Source organism: Cucumis sativus, chromosome 1, assembly GCF_000004075.3.
Source record: "Cucumis sativus cultivar 9930 chromosome 1, Cucumber_9930_V3, whole genome shotgun sequence".
Classification (NCBI taxonomy): Eukaryota; Viridiplantae; Streptophyta; class Magnoliopsida; order Cucurbitales; family Cucurbitaceae; genus Cucumis; species Cucumis sativus.
Genome location: NC_026655.2, coordinates 13,507,261 through 13,528,753, shown reverse-complemented (window position 1 = coordinate 13,528,753; position 21,493 = coordinate 13,507,261). Strand labels below are relative to the sequence as shown.

General features: G+C 33.3%; 1 protein-coding gene and 2 long non-coding RNA genes across 3 annotated transcripts; 2 read left to right on the top strand and 1 right to left on the bottom strand.

The window, feature by feature from the left end:
- Positions 1–548: 548 nt before the first annotated feature.
- LOC116401779 lies at positions 549–1,397 on the top strand. Its single transcript, XR_004214142.1, has 3 exons — positions 549–640; positions 802–847; positions 1,275–1,397. It is a non-coding gene; the product is annotated as an uncharacterized LOC116401779 (long non-coding RNA).
- Positions 1,398–7,334: 5,937 nt separating this feature from the next.
- Positions 7,335–8,177, top strand: LOC116401734. The gene is made up of 2 exons (XR_004214070.1): positions 7,335–7,645; positions 7,886–8,177. It is a non-coding gene; the product is annotated as an uncharacterized LOC116401734 (long non-coding RNA).
- A 2,651-nt stretch (positions 8,178–10,828) lies between these two features.
- Positions 10,829–14,647, bottom strand: LOC116403195 (PAX-interacting protein 1-like). Its single transcript, XM_031883759.1, has 4 exons — positions 14,442–14,647; positions 14,147–14,334; positions 11,895–11,945; positions 10,829–11,056 (listed from the first exon to the last, which is right to left on the bottom strand). The coding sequence occupies exons 1-3, from the start codon at positions 14,587–14,589 to the stop codon at positions 11,904–11,906; spliced, it is 378 nt and encodes a 125-aa protein (XP_031739619.1). The 5' UTR covers positions 14,590–14,647; the 3' UTR covers positions 10,829–11,056; positions 11,895–11,903.
- Positions 14,648–21,493: the final 6,846 nt, after the last annotated feature.

Genomic DNA, 21,493 nt, shown 5'->3' with positions numbered 1-21,493 from the left:
TCACTGTCATTGCTACTCAGTAGATATGCTATGGGCTCGTGTTTCTGTAGAATATAATTCAGATGCTCTTTCTCTAGAATATAATTTATATGTTCTCTCTACAAATTTGAAAATTTCTACTGTTTTTGCTAATAATTTATATATTATAGAGTTAAATTTAACACAGTTAATCATCTTAAGCATTTGACTCTGGTGTTCTTAAGATATAAATTCAAATCCCTATAATTTTATCATCTTGATCTTTTCAATCGTCTCACATACCGTCTTCATTTCATAATCTTGCCTACTAGCTGCGTATCATCAATGAAATTACCATAGGAGTCCACATGTGGTAATTATGGATCTAGCACGATATACTGCGTATCATGTTGTTGGAGATCATTTTAAATGATTAACCAGTCTATTGTGGTTTGAGTCTTTCCTTTTGAATCTATAGGTTGTTCAATGGTCTAATATTAACTATGTTTAGATTTATGGTAATTTTCATTCTTTTACAGCCTTAATAACCAAGGAAATGTGTGCTTTGATAATCTTTTCTTTCTCTTCAGCAGGTTGGTAATGTAGAAAGGATACATGTATACTATGCCCACGGACTAGATAGCCCAACCTTTGTTCGCCGGTGTTATTGGCTCCTAGATAAGTATGTTATGGTTGAAAGAAAATTGTTAAATTGCTTGCTACCAGTTGTTTCAGTGGGGTCTATCCCCATCATGCCACAAGCAAAGAAAAATGAAATTAGACAGTGGCAGTATATCGTGTTCTACTTATATAATTTATGACTTGCTTCTGCTTTTTGTTCAGGACCTTTGAACACATTGTCCTTGTTCATTACCGTGAAACACAAGAGGTTAGGTTCAGCACAATGCATCTGCAGTTACTGAAATATTATCTTGAGACAAACTTTTATCATTTGGACTACTACATCTATTTAAGATTTGCTGATTTTTCCTCCATGGTTGCAATATTAGAACTTCATCCAAAATAATGTTGTCATGTGTGTCTTTATGGTGATTCATGTGTTGAGAGTTCTCTTTCTTCTGCTATCCATAAATTTATGGAATGGAAAGGCAATGATCATGACACTATTTTTTGTCAGATAAACACTGGTTTCATATGCTTCAACTCTGTGGTGCTTCACAGCACACGGATAAAACTTCCAAACAATCTGCACCCAATATTACCATAATGCATTTGGACACTTCATTAACAACTTCTTACAATTAGCCTTTCTATATTGAAAATAATTCGTTATCTTAACTTCCTGTTGCTGCTAGTTTCAGAATTTTCCATCCACATCGTTGAACTCAAATTCTGGTTCTGTCTCTAACCCATCAACTCCGTGGCTTTTATCGGAGGAACTTGATTCCAAGGCTACTCATGTTTATTCTCTTGGTGAAAATGAATTGTCAGGTGATACTGGTCGAACCTGTCAAAAATAAATGAGTCATAGTTTGTTTGATCATTCATTTTCTAATCTTTCTTCTTTATATTTAATTAGTTGTTTAATTTCTTAAAAAAGAATTCTGGTTTATTTATAGTATATTTGGTAGTATGCATGCCTCAGCTCCTTTAATGCATGTCTCTTACAGTATATTTGGTAGTCTTTTATAATGTTACACCCTTTTTTTTAATTCCTAAAACCTTTTAACTTTCCAAATTTTCATTCATTCTTTTAGAAAATTATTTTCATTATTTTTTTATGGTTACAAAACCATCCATTAACTACATTAATTAGACAATTCACTCCAATAATAAATAAATAACTTTTTTGGATCTAAGGTCTTTTCTCATTCTACAAATTTAATTTACTATATAAAGGTTATTATGCTAATTGAAAAATATATTTCTCTCAAGTATGCAATGACAGAAAATTAGGTTATAAATATATAAAAAAAATTAGGTATTATAATTTTTTTAAAAAATTATATTTTTATTTTTTAATAAAACCTTGCATTTGGGGATTCACATGTTGTTACTTGTCGAACCAAAAAAGATAAATTCGCGGTGAAAACTCTTTAAAAACCCAATTCGTGGAAGGAAAAATTGAACTGTGGCGTTGAGTTATTTTGTTGTTGAAGAAGATCAGTAAAAACCCACAGCATTAAAACTTCTTTTTGTTTCTTTAAGTATATTTTAGATTGCAGCGTATTTTCTATTTGGGTTTAGTTAGGGTTTCTCTTGTTTATTCCAAGATATGCATGGATAGTTCATGTTCGACTATTTGGAAAGAGGGATTTATGTAGCACGGGTATTATATTCTGGTTTTGGAAGTGTCGAGATAAATTAAGGACTTTTTTAATCTTCTTCAAACAAACCTATACGAAGGCGAAGAATAATTTGTGCTTGTATTTTAGTCGGAATAAGAAGAAACATGAAGAGAATGCCCACGAGGAAAATGACCATGAGAAAAAGTTGTGTATTCCTCCATCCATAACTGAGCTCTCTAATGTGTATTCCTCCTCCATAACTGGCTTACTTTGGACTGTTTGGATAGAAAGAAGAATCCTTCGAAGCCCTAGACTTGTCTCTACCGCATTCGAAAATGCCAAGTTCTCTCTGAGGATCTCTAACTTCTGCCGTGTTCACCGTCCGTCCGTCCGCGTTCACCACGTCTGCGTTCACCGCGTTCACCACGTCCGAGTTTATCTAATATATTTTTCCAAATCTTAAAGAAGAACTTTTGATTTCATTGGAGTTTATCATTAGAGGCATTACTATATTGGCTGCCTCTCAGTGGGCGATAGGTTTTCCAATGGTCATTTGAGACTGGTTGATAATAGCAAAAGTTAGAGCTTGAGAAGAAGGAGCGAAGAAAGTAGTGAAGACAAAAGAAGAAAGAAAGCTGAGTGAAAAACGAAAATTGACAAGGTAGAGATGTGACATGAAAATGATGATGAGAAGTGAAGGAGGCACGACACAATACTGGTACACAATAACAAAGCCTTGATAATTAAAAAAAGGATGGTGCCAAGAAAATTTAAATAAAAAAAATGAAGGTTCTTGCAAGTGTATTGAGTGAATGGGAGAAAGAAAGGATAAAAAAGGTAGAAAGAGAGAAAGAGAAGTCAAGGGTAGAGATACATAGCTTTGTATATAGAAACTTTATGTTTATACTCCATTATACGTTGTGGAGAATATAACATCCTGATATGTTTGATTCAATTTGAATGATGCAATTATTTATTTTTCTGCAATAATTCTACTTCTAGAACCTAAATTTTGAAAGCCTACTAATTTTTCATAATTAATTCGAGACCCCACTTTTGCTCCCCTTTCTACCTACGGTTACTTTTTGCTTAAACTTTAAAAGTTGTTTCAAATTTTTGCTGAAACTTGTAAAATTTGTTTGAAGTTCGTATATCTCTCACATATTGCAAGGTTTCTTAATTATTTTATTGAATTTCCTACATAAATGCATTCAAACATGAGTTGACATAAATGCATTTTGCTATCAAGAGAGTATACCATACATGCATGTGTAGGACTTTTATCCTTATATTTATAATTTGTCTTACTACTGTTATTGACTGATATACCAATATACATGTGTAAAGTATTGATATATAATTAGTATTAAATTTATTACATTCACTCATCAATTAAGTTTTTAGTCATGTTGTTCATGATGTACCATGGTCATATCATAATAGAATAGATCCAAGATTATATATGTTCAAACCAACTGGTGATTTAATTATCAAAGATATTATGATTTTGTCCAGTTTTTTTTTCAGTCACTACTAGAAAAATGGATTTTAATCAAGACATTGTGTCGTTGAAAATAAAAGAAAAAGAGGTGGGATGAGGTACATTGTGTTGTTGAAAATAAAAATATGGATTATTTCTTAAAACAATCATATTGACACAATTTAATTTATTCAACACAATTTTGCGTCATTAATTAACGACAATTTTTTGTCATTAAAAAATTTTCAAATGAAAAAACCTCAAATTTCAAAAAATTCGAAGTGGGCTACCAAGTCGTTATGAAGAACCCTTGCCCTCCAATTTTTGCCACTTGCCGTCGTCGATTCCACACTCCAACCACTGTTGTCGTTGCTCCCACAACAAGCCTTCGCGTCAAACCCACCAATCTAGCCATTTCGTCGAATAAATTTATTTAGAAATATAAGTTTTAATGACACTTGAAATCAAGAAAAAGGGATATGATGATGGAATAAAATGTGTCGTTAAAAATAAAATACAAAATTTTTTTGACACAAATTGAGTTTTCTTGACAAAATTTTGGCATTGTAAATAATGGCATAAATTATGTGTCATTAAAATTACCCTAATAAAAATCAATGTTTTCTTCAATCATACGCTTTTTGATTAAAACAAATAATTCGAAGCTTTCATCCCACTTTGAACAATGATCGAAAAAAACCTTACTTCATCCCACATCGTCGCTGTCTTTAGCTCTCTCGCAATGCTCTCTGGCGACGTTCCCCCTCTCTCGCAAGTACTTTCACGACATTTCCTCTCTCTCAAAATTAAGCTCTCCGCCCACCATTTGAAGAACTCACCAAATTTGCAAGTAATTGAAGAATTCGTGGTCCATGAGATAGATTAAGTCCATTTATGAGTTAGTTTGATTATATTATGTCACATATACATGTATTACAGGACACTTGCAAAAATGGCAAAATAAGTTATAATAATTAAGTCCATAAAACACATACCTTATTATTGAGAAAGTGACAAAAACAAAGACAACTCACACATCAAGAGGTAAAATGTCACAAATGCCCTCGTTATTGATGTACATTTGATACACCTTATACATGTCTGATACACTAATACCTCTTGATACATTAAGTCCATTTATGAGTTAGTTTGATTAGATTATGTCACATATACATGTATTACAATTAAGGGACACTTGCGAAAATGGCAAAATAAGTTATAATAATTAAGTCCATAGAACACATACTTTTATTTGAGAAAATGACAAAAACAAAGACCAACTCACACATCAAGAGGTAAAATGTCACAAATGCCCTCGTTATTGATGTATATTTGATACACCTTATACACGTCTGATACACCTAATACCCCTTGATACACTTGATACTTCTTACTGATACACTTGATACATTTGATAGATACAATTCATGCACTCGGTACTCATTGATACACTCGATACTTTTTGATACAAACTTGAAACATCTTCATACACATAATACTTCTCGTTCCACATAATACTTCTCGTTACACTTGATTCTTCTTGATACACTTGATACCCCTGAGACCTTGATACACTTGATTAGTTTGATACACTTAAAGACTTTACTTATAAGTTTGATACACGTGATACACCACTAACTTGTTATACTTCATTGGTACACTTAACAAATTTGATATGTTTGATGTACATGCACTACAAGAAATTTACCCTTTGTCGATGACAAATAATCAACTTTTCTTTTGCCAACGAAATTAAGCTGTCAACACACACCGTCACGTAGGTCTATTGAAGATCCTCTATCGATGGCAAAAAATAAACTGTCAGCAAAAATAGGAACTATTTTGAGATAAGGTTTGTGCGTACACGTGTGTGCGTTTGTACATGTGTGTGTGCTTGTGTGCGTGTGGATAGGTGTGTGTGTGCATGCGTGCACTTGTGCATGTGTGTGTGCGTGGGTTCGTGCGTCTGTGGTGTCTGTGTGTAGGTGTGCGTGTGCGCGTGTGTGTGTAAGTGTGCATGTGTACGTGTGTGCGCAGTGCTTCTATGCTTGTGTCCGAACAAGTTAATATTTTTTAATGTTGAGTTTCTTCAATTTAAAATAATAATTTAATTATCTTGATATTTAAGGCATTAATGTTATTTTGAGATAAAGATAGTGAACAGGTTGATATTTTTTAATTTGAAATTCAATTAAGGTTATTTTAATACAAAGTCTTCATTGAGACTCTCAAATTCCGAAAAATAATAATTTTGTTATTTTGAAATTCAATTTTGTTATTTGAAATTCAAATTCAATTAGGTTATTTGAAATTAGTATGATTGAATAAAGTTATTAATATGTTGAATTAATTAGTTGAGTCTCGAGATATTAAGAAAATATTATGATAGAGTTGATGTATCTATTTCAAGTAAAAGATAATTAAAAAGCTGAGAAATGCATAACATAATTAATTACAATGTAGAGACGAATATAATTACAGTTGAAGAATGTTGATATTTTGGTATTTTATAAAATACCATGCACGTGCAAAAAATGCTAGTTGCTAAAATTCAACGGAAAAAGTAGTTTTGTCATTTTTCAAAATGACCCCTAAAAACGTTGTTATGTCTCTTATGACAAAGAGTGTAGATCTACTGATCCATATTCGATTTGTTTTTGTTGGTAAAATTGGATAAGACCGCATTATATTGAAATAATTACACGAATGACACTTTTAAGCCAATATTGATAGAAATTATAATTTTAATCAATGTTATTAAGTCAAATGAACATGGTTTAAAACTCTTTCTAAACACAATTATTGTAGTTATTTTTTAATTTTAATTCATTTATAAATCTTTGTGCATATGTGCGTGTGTGCGTGTGTGCGCGTGTGCGCGAGTGCGTACGTGTGTGCGTATGCGCATGTCCACGTGTGCATGGGGTGTGTGTCTACTTGTGCGTGGAGTAAGTGTTCACGTGTGCGCGTTTGTGCGTGTGTGTGTGGATGTATCTTTTTCAGGTAAAAAATAATTAAAAGCTAATAAATGCATAACATAAATTAATTACAACGTAAACGAAATAATTATAGTTGGAGAAGGTGAATATTTTAGTATTTTATAAAATACCATGCACGCAAAAATGTTGTTTGCTAAAATTGAAAAGAAAAAGTAGTTTTGCCATTTTCCAAATTGACCCTAAAAACGTTGGATTTTTGTGTATTCCCTTGGGTTTTCTTGTTCATATTTAGTCAAATTGCAGTATACCTAAAATTTGTGTTTGTTACGTCACAAGATTTCATTCACTATTTGTGTCTGTATTATTTTATATTTTATACAGGAGACTCCGTTTGAGTGTTGAGCTAGTAATGGAGGGACTACCGTTGACCCCAAAATTACAAGGTTTCATGTTGCTTACTGGATCATTAATGATTCGTCTCTATCTTTGGCTCAGCGAGTGGTGGAGTTGGAACCCCCTGAAAGTGTAGAGTTAGACTCTCTACCGTTGTCAAGAGCTGTTAAGTATGCAAAAATGGCCTTGAGAAATCCTATAAACTCTCTGAACAGAGACATTCTAGTGTAAGAAGAAATGCTCAAGTCCCTTGAAGAAATTGAGGACACAACTCCAATTCCTAGCATGCTTTCTCCCTAAGACTATGTTGGTCCTAGTCGGGGAGTGGCATTTACATCCCAGAAAGACACACATGTATCACCTCGTGTTGGCACTTCCATTGCAATGCACAACTCTGACATATATAGTGCCGACATTTCCTTCCTTAAGCTTGAAAAAAGGTGATTTGATGTCCATAAAAAATTAACTGAGCAGTTAGATATTTTCTAATACGTATCTCACGTAATTTGATGCTCATTGATACTGCATTACTGTGTCAGGAACGTGTTGATGTAAAATCTTTCAGTTTTGATGGATCTTATTACAAGCTTTCAACTCTTCTTAGCACGACTTCTGACAGAACAAAGGTTTGATATATCTTTACACGATCACATATCACATATGAACGATCGCATATCCCATCTAAAATATCGATCACCCTTGGTAAAACAACCGTTTAGATATTCTACACGATTGTTTGCTTAAGGATACACGATCATTTTGTAACTATTTTTTTTTATTATCCTTTTTTCTTTCTATACTAGAATCAGAATCAATTGTTTGATGAATATTAACAACATGTATGATGATCTTCATGATGATTCTAGTCATCACAATCTGGACAAGAATGATGACCATCAAAATAACAAACATGTGATCATCCATGAGAATCCATCTGTTCAAGAGTCACATCTTCAAGAATCTACTGTAGAAACTCAACAGTTAGTGTTTGTAAACTTACTGGTATAGAAGTAGATACGATGGATAATGTATTTGTAAACTGAGAAAGGTGTTATGTATATATATATATCTTGACTGTCTGGTGTGTTGTTATAGTATCAACTGATTTTGTGATAGATTGAATAGATTGAACGTAAGTGTGTTAAGTTGGATTGATGATATGATGGAGTAGTTTGACTATACTAGGAATGGATTGATTAAATGTTTATAATGGACTAAGGGAAAATTGTTAGCTTTGTCGATTGGGTAGTGTGCCTTGCAGGTGTCCTACAGGATCACCACCTGTTGTGCATTCTTCGAGAGCACTAGAATGACATGTGCATTCTTCGAGAGCAATAGACTGACATGTGCATTCTTCGAGAGCACTAGACTGACATGTGCTTTCTGCAGAGCACTAGACTAATATTTGTGTCCTTTAGGGCATTGGACTGATTATGTGTATTCCTACATGATCACAAGACTTTTAAAGTGCAGGGCACCTCCAATAGGAAGTTAACAATTTTATTTTTCTTCTAACAGGATCAGTAGTGGTCCTTACTGGGTATGTTTATACTCACCCTTTTATGTTTAATCTTTTTCCGCGAAACTGCCATAGGGAAATGTCCTTCAAATTGCTTCTACTTTATATATTTTTTTATTTTGGTTTTCTTTAGTAATTGAGACTGTTTTGGGTTTCATGATTGAACGACTTTTATGTTCTTGAACTTTCTTTATTATCGATACTTTTACACTTTCAAAATTTTATTTGAAATAGAGCCCGAATAAAAACTCTTTAATGTTGTTAAAAAATATATTTTTTTAAATTATAAAGTCTTATGGTTAAAGGACGAATCTAGTCTTAAAGTAATAACTTCAGCTTAATTCGAAAAATTAGGTCGTTACAATCTATTTTGCAGAAAAGAAAATCATCGATTTTATTTTGGTTAAGAAAAGCTGTTTTTCTTCTACATATTTATAACTCTCTTTCTTTCATTGAGTAGGAGACGGGGTAGGAGAAAATCATAGGATTCTATTAACTTAAAAAATATTAAATTAATAGAAGTTTCAAATCAACTAACTAATTAACCATTAATCAATTAGTTAATAATTAATTAAATCATATTTAATTAATATTTCATTTAAATCTTATTGAATGAATATCTCTCCAATACCTCATAGTTTTATATTAATTTAATTAAATCAAATTTAATTAAATAATATTAAACTAAACTATTAATTAATTCTTCAATTAATTAATAACTAAATTAAATATTTTATATTTAACTTAAGTTAAATTTGAATCATATTCAAATATAACTTTATCTCATAATTAATAGTTTTAATATGAAACAAATCCACATTAAATTAATATTTGAACTCATTCAAATATTTTATCTCTCATAAATTAATTTTGAACTTTATCTAAAATTAAATTTATATAATAAAGTTTCATTAACATATAAACTTTATATTATAATGTATCATTATATATTATACTAATTATACTAATTTCCAAAGTAAATTTGAATATTTCAAATTAGAACCAATATAAATAAATCACATTATCATTTTGTATCATCCATTACTTTCTATTCAGTCATACTAATTGGATCAACCTAATACATAAAACAAATATAGAAAAATTAAAAAAAAAAAGCATGCACAAATAGAGACAAATAGACATTGATAGCTATCTATCTCTTATCGGATGGACAAAAATAGCAGTCTATTTATATCTACCTGAGATACAAACATTAAAAAAAAAAAAAAAAAACCTTACCAATAAAATTCTTGACTTTTCATGTTATTCTAAATGCAACACGTTCTCAGCCCAAGAAGTCAAACAACTCTTCATTGTAAAAGTAGCTTTACTTCTTTCATCAAACCACTTTTGCAATACATCTCTAATTGAACTAAGCATGGTAGCTACAGGTAGTTCTCTAAGAAGAAGAAGACCTTCTAAAAAAATCAACAGTTACATGAGCAACTAATGGATGTATATTAGTTGCATCTTTAGCAAAAGATAAATACCAAGCCACATCATTGTCTTTCTTTACTGGCACCACAGTTGGACCTTGCTTTTACCAAAATCAAGTAAAACAGATAATTCTACTTATCCATCCAATTGAATCTGTTCACATATTAAATCAACTAGAGAATTAAAGCTGACTCGGACACCTACCAAAATTTCAGCAACTAAGTAATTCTCATAAATATTACATCCATTCCATTGACCTCCGTAAAAAAACAATAGGAAAAGACATTATAATCTGTAAAAAAAATAAATAAAATAAAATAAGTATTTAATTGTGATAGAAAGAAATAGATAGACATAGATATACATTTATTACTGAATAAAAGAATAAAATGTACAAAATGATAATACTAAACACAATGCAAGAATAAGTAAACGATCGTGCAATGAAATAATATACATTAAACGATCCTATTAACCGTGATAAACGACCATTTAACAACGGTAAATGATAATATTGATTAAAATAAATTATCGTGTTGACATGGGTACACGATCATATGATATTGGTGATCGTATTGAATAGTGTAAACAATCGTCTTGTTATCGGTACACGATCGTGTTAATATTTGTAAGTGATTCTATTGATAGTGGTAACTGATCCTGTAATTCCATGTAAATTATCGTCAAAAACTTTAAACTATCGACCTTTATAATGAAGTACATAATTCTTACATTAATACTTAAAATTTGTTGTAACGACCCAACTTTTCTAACTAAGTTGAAGTCATTAATTTTGACAAAGAGACCTTGATTGACACAAAATATAGTAAAATTCACTTGAAATCATACGATCAAAGAAAACAAACTTAAGTTTGGGCCCTATTTCAAATAACCAAAACTTTAAAAGTACTATTCACAAAACAACAGTTTGTAAACTCAGTTCCATCACAAAATTTTTAAACAACCTCATGTACAAAGGAAAAACAAGAAACATAAAGCGGAAGCATTTGAAGGACCTTCCCTTATGGCAATCACGTCTCCTTCTTGTCCCTCGTCGGTCTACCTCATTTGTTACCTTTGCCTGAAATAGTTAAACATGAAAGGATGAGTATAAACATACCCAATAAGAGACCCGCTATTGGTCCCGTTAGGGGAAAAAGAAACTGTTAACTTCCTATTGGGGTACCCTGCACAGTCACAGTCTTGTGATCCCATAGGATACACATAATCAGTCTAACGCCTCAAAGGACGCATAAATCAGTCTAGTGTTTCGCAGAAACACATATTAGTCTAATGCTCCCGAAGGATGCACATATCAGTCTAGTGCTATCGAAGGATGAACATATCAGGTGGTGATCCCGTAGGACACCTGCAAGGTAACTACCCAATAGAAATCTAACAATTTTCAATCCATTCTAAACATCTTAACACTAATTCATAGTACAATCCAGCTACTTCAACATATAATCCTTTCACTTAACACCCTAATAGTCAACCTATCTCACTTTAGCCCAATGTCCGCCAGTAACATATCAATACATCAGTCAATCAAACTATATAGTCATAACACCCCTCAATTCATCAGTACGCAACCATACTTTAGTATAACCTACACCCAATCTAAACGACAATCACAAGTTCACATCCACATTCCATACAAACACAATCTACAATTGTCGTCCTGTCTACATCCATACATATATATATGTATTCCCAGACAATCACAATATGCATTCAACATCAAGTCTACATCAATCCATGTATATATTTTTTTTTCAGTCATTCACAGCATACATTCAACACCAAGTCTACATCCATACATATATATATCGTTTCAACATCTTTACTCAATCGGAGGTAACTATACAGACAGCACAATTCAAAACTATAGGCAAGTCCAGTAGTAGAGAATTCCTTACCTTATAACCTTACTTAAGCTTCTTTTTCAAACTAAAGTGCAACGAACCGACCTAAACATAATTGAAGAGAAATCAATCACTTCCACAAACAATTTAATCCATTCAATTCACTCTATATGTAAATTCCATAACTTACCCAAATTGTGGAGAATCAAATTCTAACGGAGACGGATCGGTGCAACAAATAACCAAACAATTCAGATCTAAACATACATGGCGTGACGGAACCGGAGTGACTCGGGCTAACGGTGATGCGACGATAGGACAAAATTTGCTTGACGTTCGGTGTAGGTGGAAGACGGTGGTGAAGTTGATTGGAGAAGGAAAAGAGAAGGAAGAAAAGAGATGGTGGTGTGGCCGTAGGTTGAAGAGGAAGAGAAAGGAAGAAGATGAATAGGAAAAGAGAAAAAATAAGATTAAATATTATAAATATATATATGAAATAAAAAAATAAAAGTAGAATAACGATGAAATTTTGAAAAATGAAAATTTGGATAAAGTAAAATTTGAAAATAAAGATTTGATACAAATCCAATATTTGGAGAAAAAAAAGTGTGTTAAGATAATGTAGGAGAAAATCAATATTTATGCTAAAATTTTGCATATTTCAAAATTAGTTACAGTTTAACTAAAAAGCAGGCGAGGGGATTTTAGGGTTAATGAAAATTCAAAACACGTGAAATGCTCATGTTTGCTATTCTTCTAATAAAATTTTGCTATTTTCTCAAATGAGTGTAATCCAACAAAATGAAGTTGTGTGTGTGTGAACAAAAATGAGGTAAATAGCTTTGATGATGATGGCAAATGGGTAAAGAAAATCTTATCTTATTCTTCACTTTTCATTTAATTGACAAAAAGTAACCAACCATATGAAGGGAAAAACAAAATGCTCTCTCAGTTACTTTACTCATTTCTTTGTTCTTTGTGTGGGAGATATTTGAAATGGAGATGAAGATCAAAATGAAAGAGAGATTATGCATACACTGTGAGAAGCACACAGAAAAATTGAAAATAAATTGAAAAGAAGAGAGAGATAAGTCTGAGGGAGAAATATTCATTTCCTTTTCAAAGTGAATTGCAAAGAAATTTTCTCAATTTGAAAAGAAAGGAGAAATATACAAAGTCAGCCACCGCTTCTTCTCCCTTCAGTTAGCAGTTTTCGTCTCCCTCTCTTCTATTATTAAAATAAATAAATAAAATATCACAACCCGACTTAACACAAACTATTTACTCCAACTTTTTCAACTACAAATTTAATTTCTCAACTTTTAAACTATTTTAAACTTACAAATCTACTTTATTCATTTCTTCAGATTTATATCTATTAAATAAAAAAATCAAAATTTATAGACACTTAAAACATAAAATTGAAAGACCTATTAAACAATTGAAAGGTTTAAGAGGTAACTAGACAAACTTTAAAAGTTCTAAGGGAAAGAATCTTTTGTTTAACTATTACAGTAATTAATTTTGAAAATATGTTATTTTAGTAAGTTCAAGATCAAAGACAAGCTAAACAATAAAATGTTGCGACAAGAAAACAATCTAATCATAATTAGAAACATGGATGTATGTATTTGTACACCAAATCACAAAAAATAACTCCAGATTTCGATATAGAGACAATTAAAAACTTGAACAAATTTGATAATTAAAGAAACACGGAGATGGCCATATGACCCCTTGTGCATAGACTTTTTACATTACATGCTCAATTCCTAGGATCAAAACAAACATAAATATTAAAGACTTAAGAAGCACATACACTCAAGTTTGGCTAGTGTATCAATAAACAATATGTATGGAACACTCGGAGAACACGTGTTGAACACTAGTTAGTACAGTAGATGTGTTAGACAACAAGTATTCCAATGTAATAAAGGTCAAGATTGGTCACACACACATATTAAACTCTTGGCTTTGAATAAGTTTTGAGTGAAGGACAAGCTTATTTTTAAGCATATAAATACATAAACTTATTGACTTTGAATTTCTATATAAATATGATACATACTTTTTAAATTATATATATTAAAACTGTGTTCTAGCGCTATCCTATATTTTTTAGAAAAAAATGGCACGTCACCATGTCTATGATTTATTGACCCATGTCTAGAATTCATATACGTGCTTGTTTGTTGAGAACTTCACATCTTCATTAGATGGGAGGATAGCCATATTATAGTGGTTGTATATGTAATATAGAGAACCAAACCTAGTACTCGAGATTTGTATAATAACAGAGAACTTACATTTCCACCGGCTGACTTGAGTATCAAGGATAGAGTTTTAGGTGGTGGTTGAGCGTGAGCTGATATGCAAACATTATACCCTTCAAATAAAGCTCCAGGACATGCTTTTGCCCTGAGAACTGTAGCTTTTAGGCTGGCTCGATACTTCGATATGTAGTCATCATCATTTAGTATGTAAGGCAACTCGTCTACAGATCAATAAGGAATTAATCAATCACAAAAATTAGGTAGGATGAAAAACATAAGTGGAAGAAAATACATTACGCTTTGATACTAGCAAGCCATTCGAACTTACCAACAAATCTACCTTCCCGGTAGCTTTCCTTTAACCAACTGGAGGAGAAAATCCAAGCTCTGAGTAATTTGCAATTAACTTGCAATTTTAGTAACAAGATATAGTAAAAATTATGAGCAAGAGCACACTGACACGCTTGAAGCCACATGGTAATGCATATGCTCGATAATCATTGAGAACATTAACAGGAGAAAATAAAGTTAAGAACAGTAGCGTGAAGAACAAAAAACATTCTACAACATAAAATCTTCAAAAACACATTGCTTAAAATCAAGTTTACTAATATAAAAGGTAAGATATTACGTTCCACTCTCCACACTACTGAAGTTCAACATTTCACATGAAAGAAATGAAATACTACTCTCAAATATAACTGAAAAAAGCATAAATGGGTAAAGAAAAAGCATAGAGAAATGCAAAAGAATCCTTGGCTTTGATATATTGAAAGGTAAAGAATATCAACCATAGATGCCCGGGAGAAGAACTCCTACAAATACACACTTAACGCAGATTATCATTCGCTAACATGAGACCTTCTAGAGGAATTCTATTAGGATACTTCCTAACAAGAACAAGATCTTAATTTATTATAATGAAGTATAAGAAAATACAAGATAAAACCAAGTATAAGGCACTTGGAACCTCCCTCTTGAGTACTCTCACCCAAGCCCTAATCACTCCCCAGAATTCTCCCCTCACTTACCCTCCCTCAATTTATAATAAGATGTAACCACACTTACATAATAACTACTAGTAACTTTCTAAATATCTAATTACCCTTATACCCCTAACCTTATACTAATCTAGGTATCTAACATTACCCGATCCTTCAAAACACCTTGTCCTCAAGGTGTGCTTACAAACATGATCAAGGCCCCTTTCTCTTTTTTTCTCTTTTTAATTGCAAACAATCCCCAGCATTCTGCTCTTCAATGTTGAAAAAGAAATCCTCCCCTTCGGCTTTGAAAAACTCTCGATTCCAATAAGGTCCATTGACTTCAGCCCACAAAGCAGCCCAATGTACTTGAATTTTCCTTTTCCAAAACACATTGTCTTAGTTAACCCTTTGCATATCACCAACAAGTGTTTAATTTTCAAACTCTTCATCTCTATTGGGCTAGGCCATAATCAAAGTGTTGCGTCAAGACCAAAATCATACTGCCGCCGGTTTCATTCCTAGGACCCACCTACATACACGTTTTTCTTCCCTCCTATTTTTGGAACTCTCCACCCATTTCATCTACAAAATGATGTGCCCCCAATGTTTTATTTAGAATAAGTTGAAGCTTATTTAGAGTAAGTTGAAGCCCACTTGAAATAGTAAAACCCAAGATTGTTACTTTTGTCTTAATCCTCTTTCCTACCAATTTCTACCACGTCATTGGCACCATCATGTGTGCAACAACTTCTTCCTCGTCACGTGATTCACCCCTATTCCAGACCACCTTCTCGAGCCTCTGTAGACCGGCAACTGTCGGCTTCTTCTTTCTCCATTGCAACCAGCCATTTTGTGTTTCTTTGAGCAACAAATTTTTCTTCACTCGAGTCTTCATTTCGAGCCTCACAGGTAATCCTCGTCGACCTTCCTCTATAGTTTCTTCTTGGTCACTCTTTGCCATCCTCTTCACCTTCGTTGTATAACCGTTGCAATCATGTTTTCCTCGATTCTTCTATGGATTTAGCAACTTCTTGGAATCCATCGATTTATGGACCTGAAGATTCCAATCCGTTCTAAATAAACACAATCCAGATCAGTGCCACTGAACACAGGCATTTCAACCTTCTTGAATTTGCTATGATCGTTCGAGTTTTCATCCATTTCAAACTTGTTTGTTTTACCTTCTACCTTGATTTCCTTCAATGTCTTACCTCCACCTTCGATGATACTCTCAATCGTTTGTCCTTTGCTCGATGATCCTTCCATTCTTCCGGAGATTGTCGAATTATCCTTCTGCTATTCATTTGATGCATTTAGCAACCGTTCTTGTTTTTCCAACTAGATGACTAGTCTTTCGATGCTTTTTGGCAAGCATAACAAGTTTTCTTCAATTGCCAGCAACTTGTGTAACTGAACTTGTATCCCTGAGATTTCCTTATCAGAGGTCTCCAACTTCTCTTCGATCCGTTTTTGTGCTGCTCTATCGTTCTCCCAAGTAAAATCGCTTTGATACCAATTTGTTAAGATACTGTAAATATACGGCAAGTGCATCTTACTTTATTGAATTACCTCAACGAATTACAGTATAGAGAATAAAAAATCACTCACATCTACTTCCTAAAGGCACACTCCAGTGAGGATCACAACAAAGAACAAGAAAAACTAAGAACAAACTGCAACCATGAAAATGACCAAAACAAACAATAAAAAGAACTTGACTTGGACCCTCTACTTCTCCCGAGCATGAAAGACGGCAGCCTCTACTTCTTTGGAATATTTTGTCCCCTTTCTCCCTCCTCTTTCCTCCCTTTTATTTTGCTTTACTAACAAACTAATGGGAAAGATCTCCTCCAATATTCTCTCCTCCTATAATCTCTCCTATATTCTCGTGTGGGTCAATATTACCCTTTTTAATTCTTCTACTGTATTTAAATAATATTGGAGACATATGCTTCCTAACAAGAACAAGATCTGAATTTATTATAATGTAACTATAAGAAAATACAAGATAAAACCAAGTATAAAGCATTGGAACCCTCCCTCTTGAGTACTCTCACCCAAGCCTTATATCACTCCCCAGAATTCTCCCCACTTACCCTCCCTCCATTTATAATAACATGTAACCAGCCTAGTTACCACACTTAAATAATAACTACTAGTAACCACACTTACACAATAACTCTAATTACCCTTATACCCCAACCCTATACTAATCTAGGTATCTAACAAATTCCATAACATAATGTATTAGGGGAAGAAGGAAATCGAGGATAAAAACACTAGCTAGCCAACAAATATCTTTCATTAGTGAGCTTGAGCCATTTTACACGTAAAATGGGAAAAGTAAGCCTGAAACCCAAATTAGCCTAATGGTTGTCTTAACAACCACTACCCACCATCATGATAGAAACAACTGAAAAGGAAGAGCATGATACAATCCAACTCAAATATAAGAATTGATTTTGATGTTTAACTAAAAGTAAACAGGCAGTAGAATAAGAAACTATGCCCTTTTAGATCTAGAAGGTTCACAACAATTTCCAGCCTAAACACAACTACGAGCCAATGGAAGAATAACGGCAAAGGCCTTGTGTGCATGGAATCGCTAACTTTGGTGCAAATGAGATGATTATCGGTATTCAAAGGCCAAAAGGACACATAGAAGAGTGTTCGTCTAAGGTTGGAAGACTAACCCTGAAAAGAGAGCAATACAAAAATTTAGAGTTTTCCGCACTTTTCCTGTAATGACATGAGTGCTTGTACTCCCATAAGCAGTGAGAGAACCACCAAGCTCCTCAATCATCTAAATCAGAAAACAAATGCACATTAGAGCAGTCACAATTTGGAATAAATAGAACTTTTTATTGTTAGAATCTTAGAATATTTACGAAAAGTTTATGGGAATATTTTTCTTAATTCCTAAATATTTTCCTTTTTTATTCCTCTGTATATTCTATTTATTCTCCCTTGTACCTATTGTATTTTTCATCAGAAAATAATAAGAAGAAAAATATAGTGGTTTTTCTCCTGGTACACAGGTTTCCACGTAAAGTTGTGTGTTTGTTTGTCTCCCTTTCAATATGGTATCCGAGCAGGTGGTCCAAGAAGGTCTTGTCTTCAAGCCTCGCATTGTCGTTTCCTCCCCAATTAAAATCCATTTCCAGTTGTTGGGCCTTTCAAATATTTCAAGCCCACAAGTGAGGAGAGTGTTGGTGATATATAATTGAATTTTCTTTCTTTTTTTAAAAAAGGATACGAGTCTCACTATTATTAATATAAAGAAAGAGACAAAGCTCAATGTACATGAGGATTATACAAAGAGCAAAAGGGGAGAGGGAAGATCAATAGGCGCATCCGGGCATCTCAAACTAGGTTGACACCCCCTTAGTGCCCTCAAAACATCCAAAAAGCGACAACACAAGATCAAAACAAAAAGCCACAAAAACAAAGACAAACAAAATGATAAAAAGAATCTTTCCAAAGCAAAATCATAATCAAAGGCAGCATGCTGAGAACAAAGAAGAATAAGCCTTGATTGGTTGAGCAAAAACTATTTGAAGAAGAGGGCTGATCCGAAAGTCCTGATCATCAAAGACTTCAAAGTGGGGATGCTGTAAAGGCTGGCCAATATAACACAATATCCTACGTCGAAGATCTTCTTTTGCATTACATTTTCTAAAATTTCCAATCCACTCTGTTAAAGGCCTTTTCAAGGTCTAATCTAATGATCCATCTTTTCTTTTTTCAGATACTATATACCTCCACAGTTTCTTTTGCTATTAAAATAGGATCCAAGATTTGGCACTCTTCCAGAAAGCCACATTGTAATGGAGAAGTATGTTAGGATTCTAACAATAAAACACAAAATATCCTAACCAAATGGCTAAACAGAGGCAGCACCCTGTAATTCTTTATTTATGTAAAAGCCAAAACACAGTCAACAGTAGTAGATATGAAAAATAAAGGAAGAACAACATAGAAAACTTACCCAGCTCCTTTATACGGGGCTGGATACCCTCAGGCTACAGCAGCCTTTACTCTCCTTGAAATAACCAAAAAACCTAGCCTCCCCTACCCCAACATTACATATTTATACCTCTCTCTCTCATCCCTCCTGGTGGGCCCCACCTGCAGGATCCTCTCCCATTATTCTCTCATCATTGGTTGCTAAGGAATTTCCCTTTCTACCCTTCCTTTCATAGGTATAGATAATAGGAGGTCTTACAAAGAAATACCTGGCCTGACTTTCTTTAATCTTTCTGCGAGAACCTTTCCAAACAACTTATAAATTAATGTTGAAACAACTTATAAGCCACACTGTAATGACCTTCCTTCTCTTGACCGAACTTCAATAATCGACAACTTATATTTATCCACATAATCAGCAAAACTCTTAATCTGCCACTAGCTTCAAACAAAGACCCAACCAATTCCTTTTGAACTCCATAGTGCCTTTATAATACAACTGGCAATCTCTTCTCTTTTGGTCTCCGGAATCAATGCTCTATCTGGATTAGCTTTCTTCAAAAGATTTTTAATAGCCAATTGTTTCGAATGGCCCATGAATCCTCTAGTGTTCCATGATATAATCTCCATCTTTGCTACCTCTGCCTTATATCAATTCAGTTTCACATGCTGCCAAGAAAGGAACCAACTCTTGAGGGGGAAGGATACTTGCTGATCTGCACAAAATTTCTTTTTATGGGGAGGAAAACAATTTAATAAAATCTGAATCGAGAGAGTCACTGTCCTCTTGTTTCTCTGTCTCTGATTGAATTATTTCTTCCTCAACTGGTTCAAATTCTGCACTACTTACACTGGTGACTGATTCAACTTCCATGAATTCATCTTCTAGGTTCTTAACTTTTTTGAGACAAGAAGTATCTTGCACAAAATTAAAGAATGAACCAGAAAGTTTGGAGGAGGATTGAGAAAATTTATTACTTAAGGAGGAAGGCAGTACTGACCTTTTGCCAACTGAATTTGGAATTTGTATCTTCACACAACTTTCCTCTAATAAATCAGAATTAGCCAAGCTCATCCAAATGTTGCGAAAAGAAGTTCTCCCTTTGGTATAGGTCTTGAGGTGCTTAGAAAAATTTCTGGCATGAATTGGAATAGCTTTCATTGCAGAGGATATTTTAGTCTTGGGAGAGGCTGGTAATTTTGGTTGAGAACTGAAAACAGGAGATGGCCCGCAAGTGAAGTTCCTTGATGGAGGAGAGGACTCTGATTCTTCCTCCAATTCGTCAGAATACCAAAAGCCATTGGAATTCTGATTAATAAAATTCTTGGGGCCTACCATCTGTGTGTCAGCTTTTAAAATATCTGCAGATACATTAAGTTTGAAAAAATCTGGTTGGGGAGGGCTAGGTGAGCTATTTTTTTAGATAATAAAATGCTTGGGTGCCTGTCTTTTCTTCTTTCGAGGTCTGTTTTTCTCTCTTTGCCTTCTGAAAATTATTTTTTCCGGTCGAACAAGGTTTTCTTCTTCCTCACCCAACTTCCTAAGTGCTTCGAAAGGATTTCTTGAGATGGATGGGGCATTCTGTTTGAGAAAATTCAGGTATCTGGGAGACCATCACTTTGGAGCCCTTCATCTAAAATCACTGAATTTATTCTACATAAATCAATAGGATTGGAAAAATCACTTTGAAATAGATCAAATTGGATTATTACAGGAGCTTCTAAGGGTTCAAAATCCCCAAAATTAAGGGAAAAATTTCCTCAGTTCTCACTCTTTAATTCTATAGTTGCTGGTAAGAATCCGCAAAGATTTTTCCGAACTTTAATTCTTGCTTCAGAGAACTTGATCAGATTGAGTGTTTCTAAGATTATACTTTCTAGTCCACCAAAGTAGCTTAAGCTTAAGGCTATAATTGAATTTTCTTTCAACCACCAGCTTAAACATTTTGGTGAATCGGTGGTTTAATATTTATATTAATATTTTATAAAAAAAGTATACAACTAATGCCATATAAAATAAATAAAGAAATACTATAAAATCTACATCCATAAAATATGCATGTGAACACATATCAGAAGATGGATATTCGTAAGTTAGAAAGACCGATCACAAAATGTCATAATTAAACAACAACATTAATATTATGGGTAGTTTCAAGCTTCATTTGTCTATTTTAGGTAGGGATATTGAATAACTCTTAAAAATAATATAAAGATTGAATCCCTAAACTTCATGTGCTTGCTAGTATACAACCTAAAAGTTCAACAGTTAAAGAAACTGATTAATCATTTTTGGCAGGATGTCAGATTCGCCTTTTGAAATCCTACATGAGTAGAGCCAGCCAAATAAGCCAAGCAAGATATGCCTCTTAAGGAATATGGAGAAGTTCAATGACTGGTATGTATATGATAAGCCTTAACCTCAATT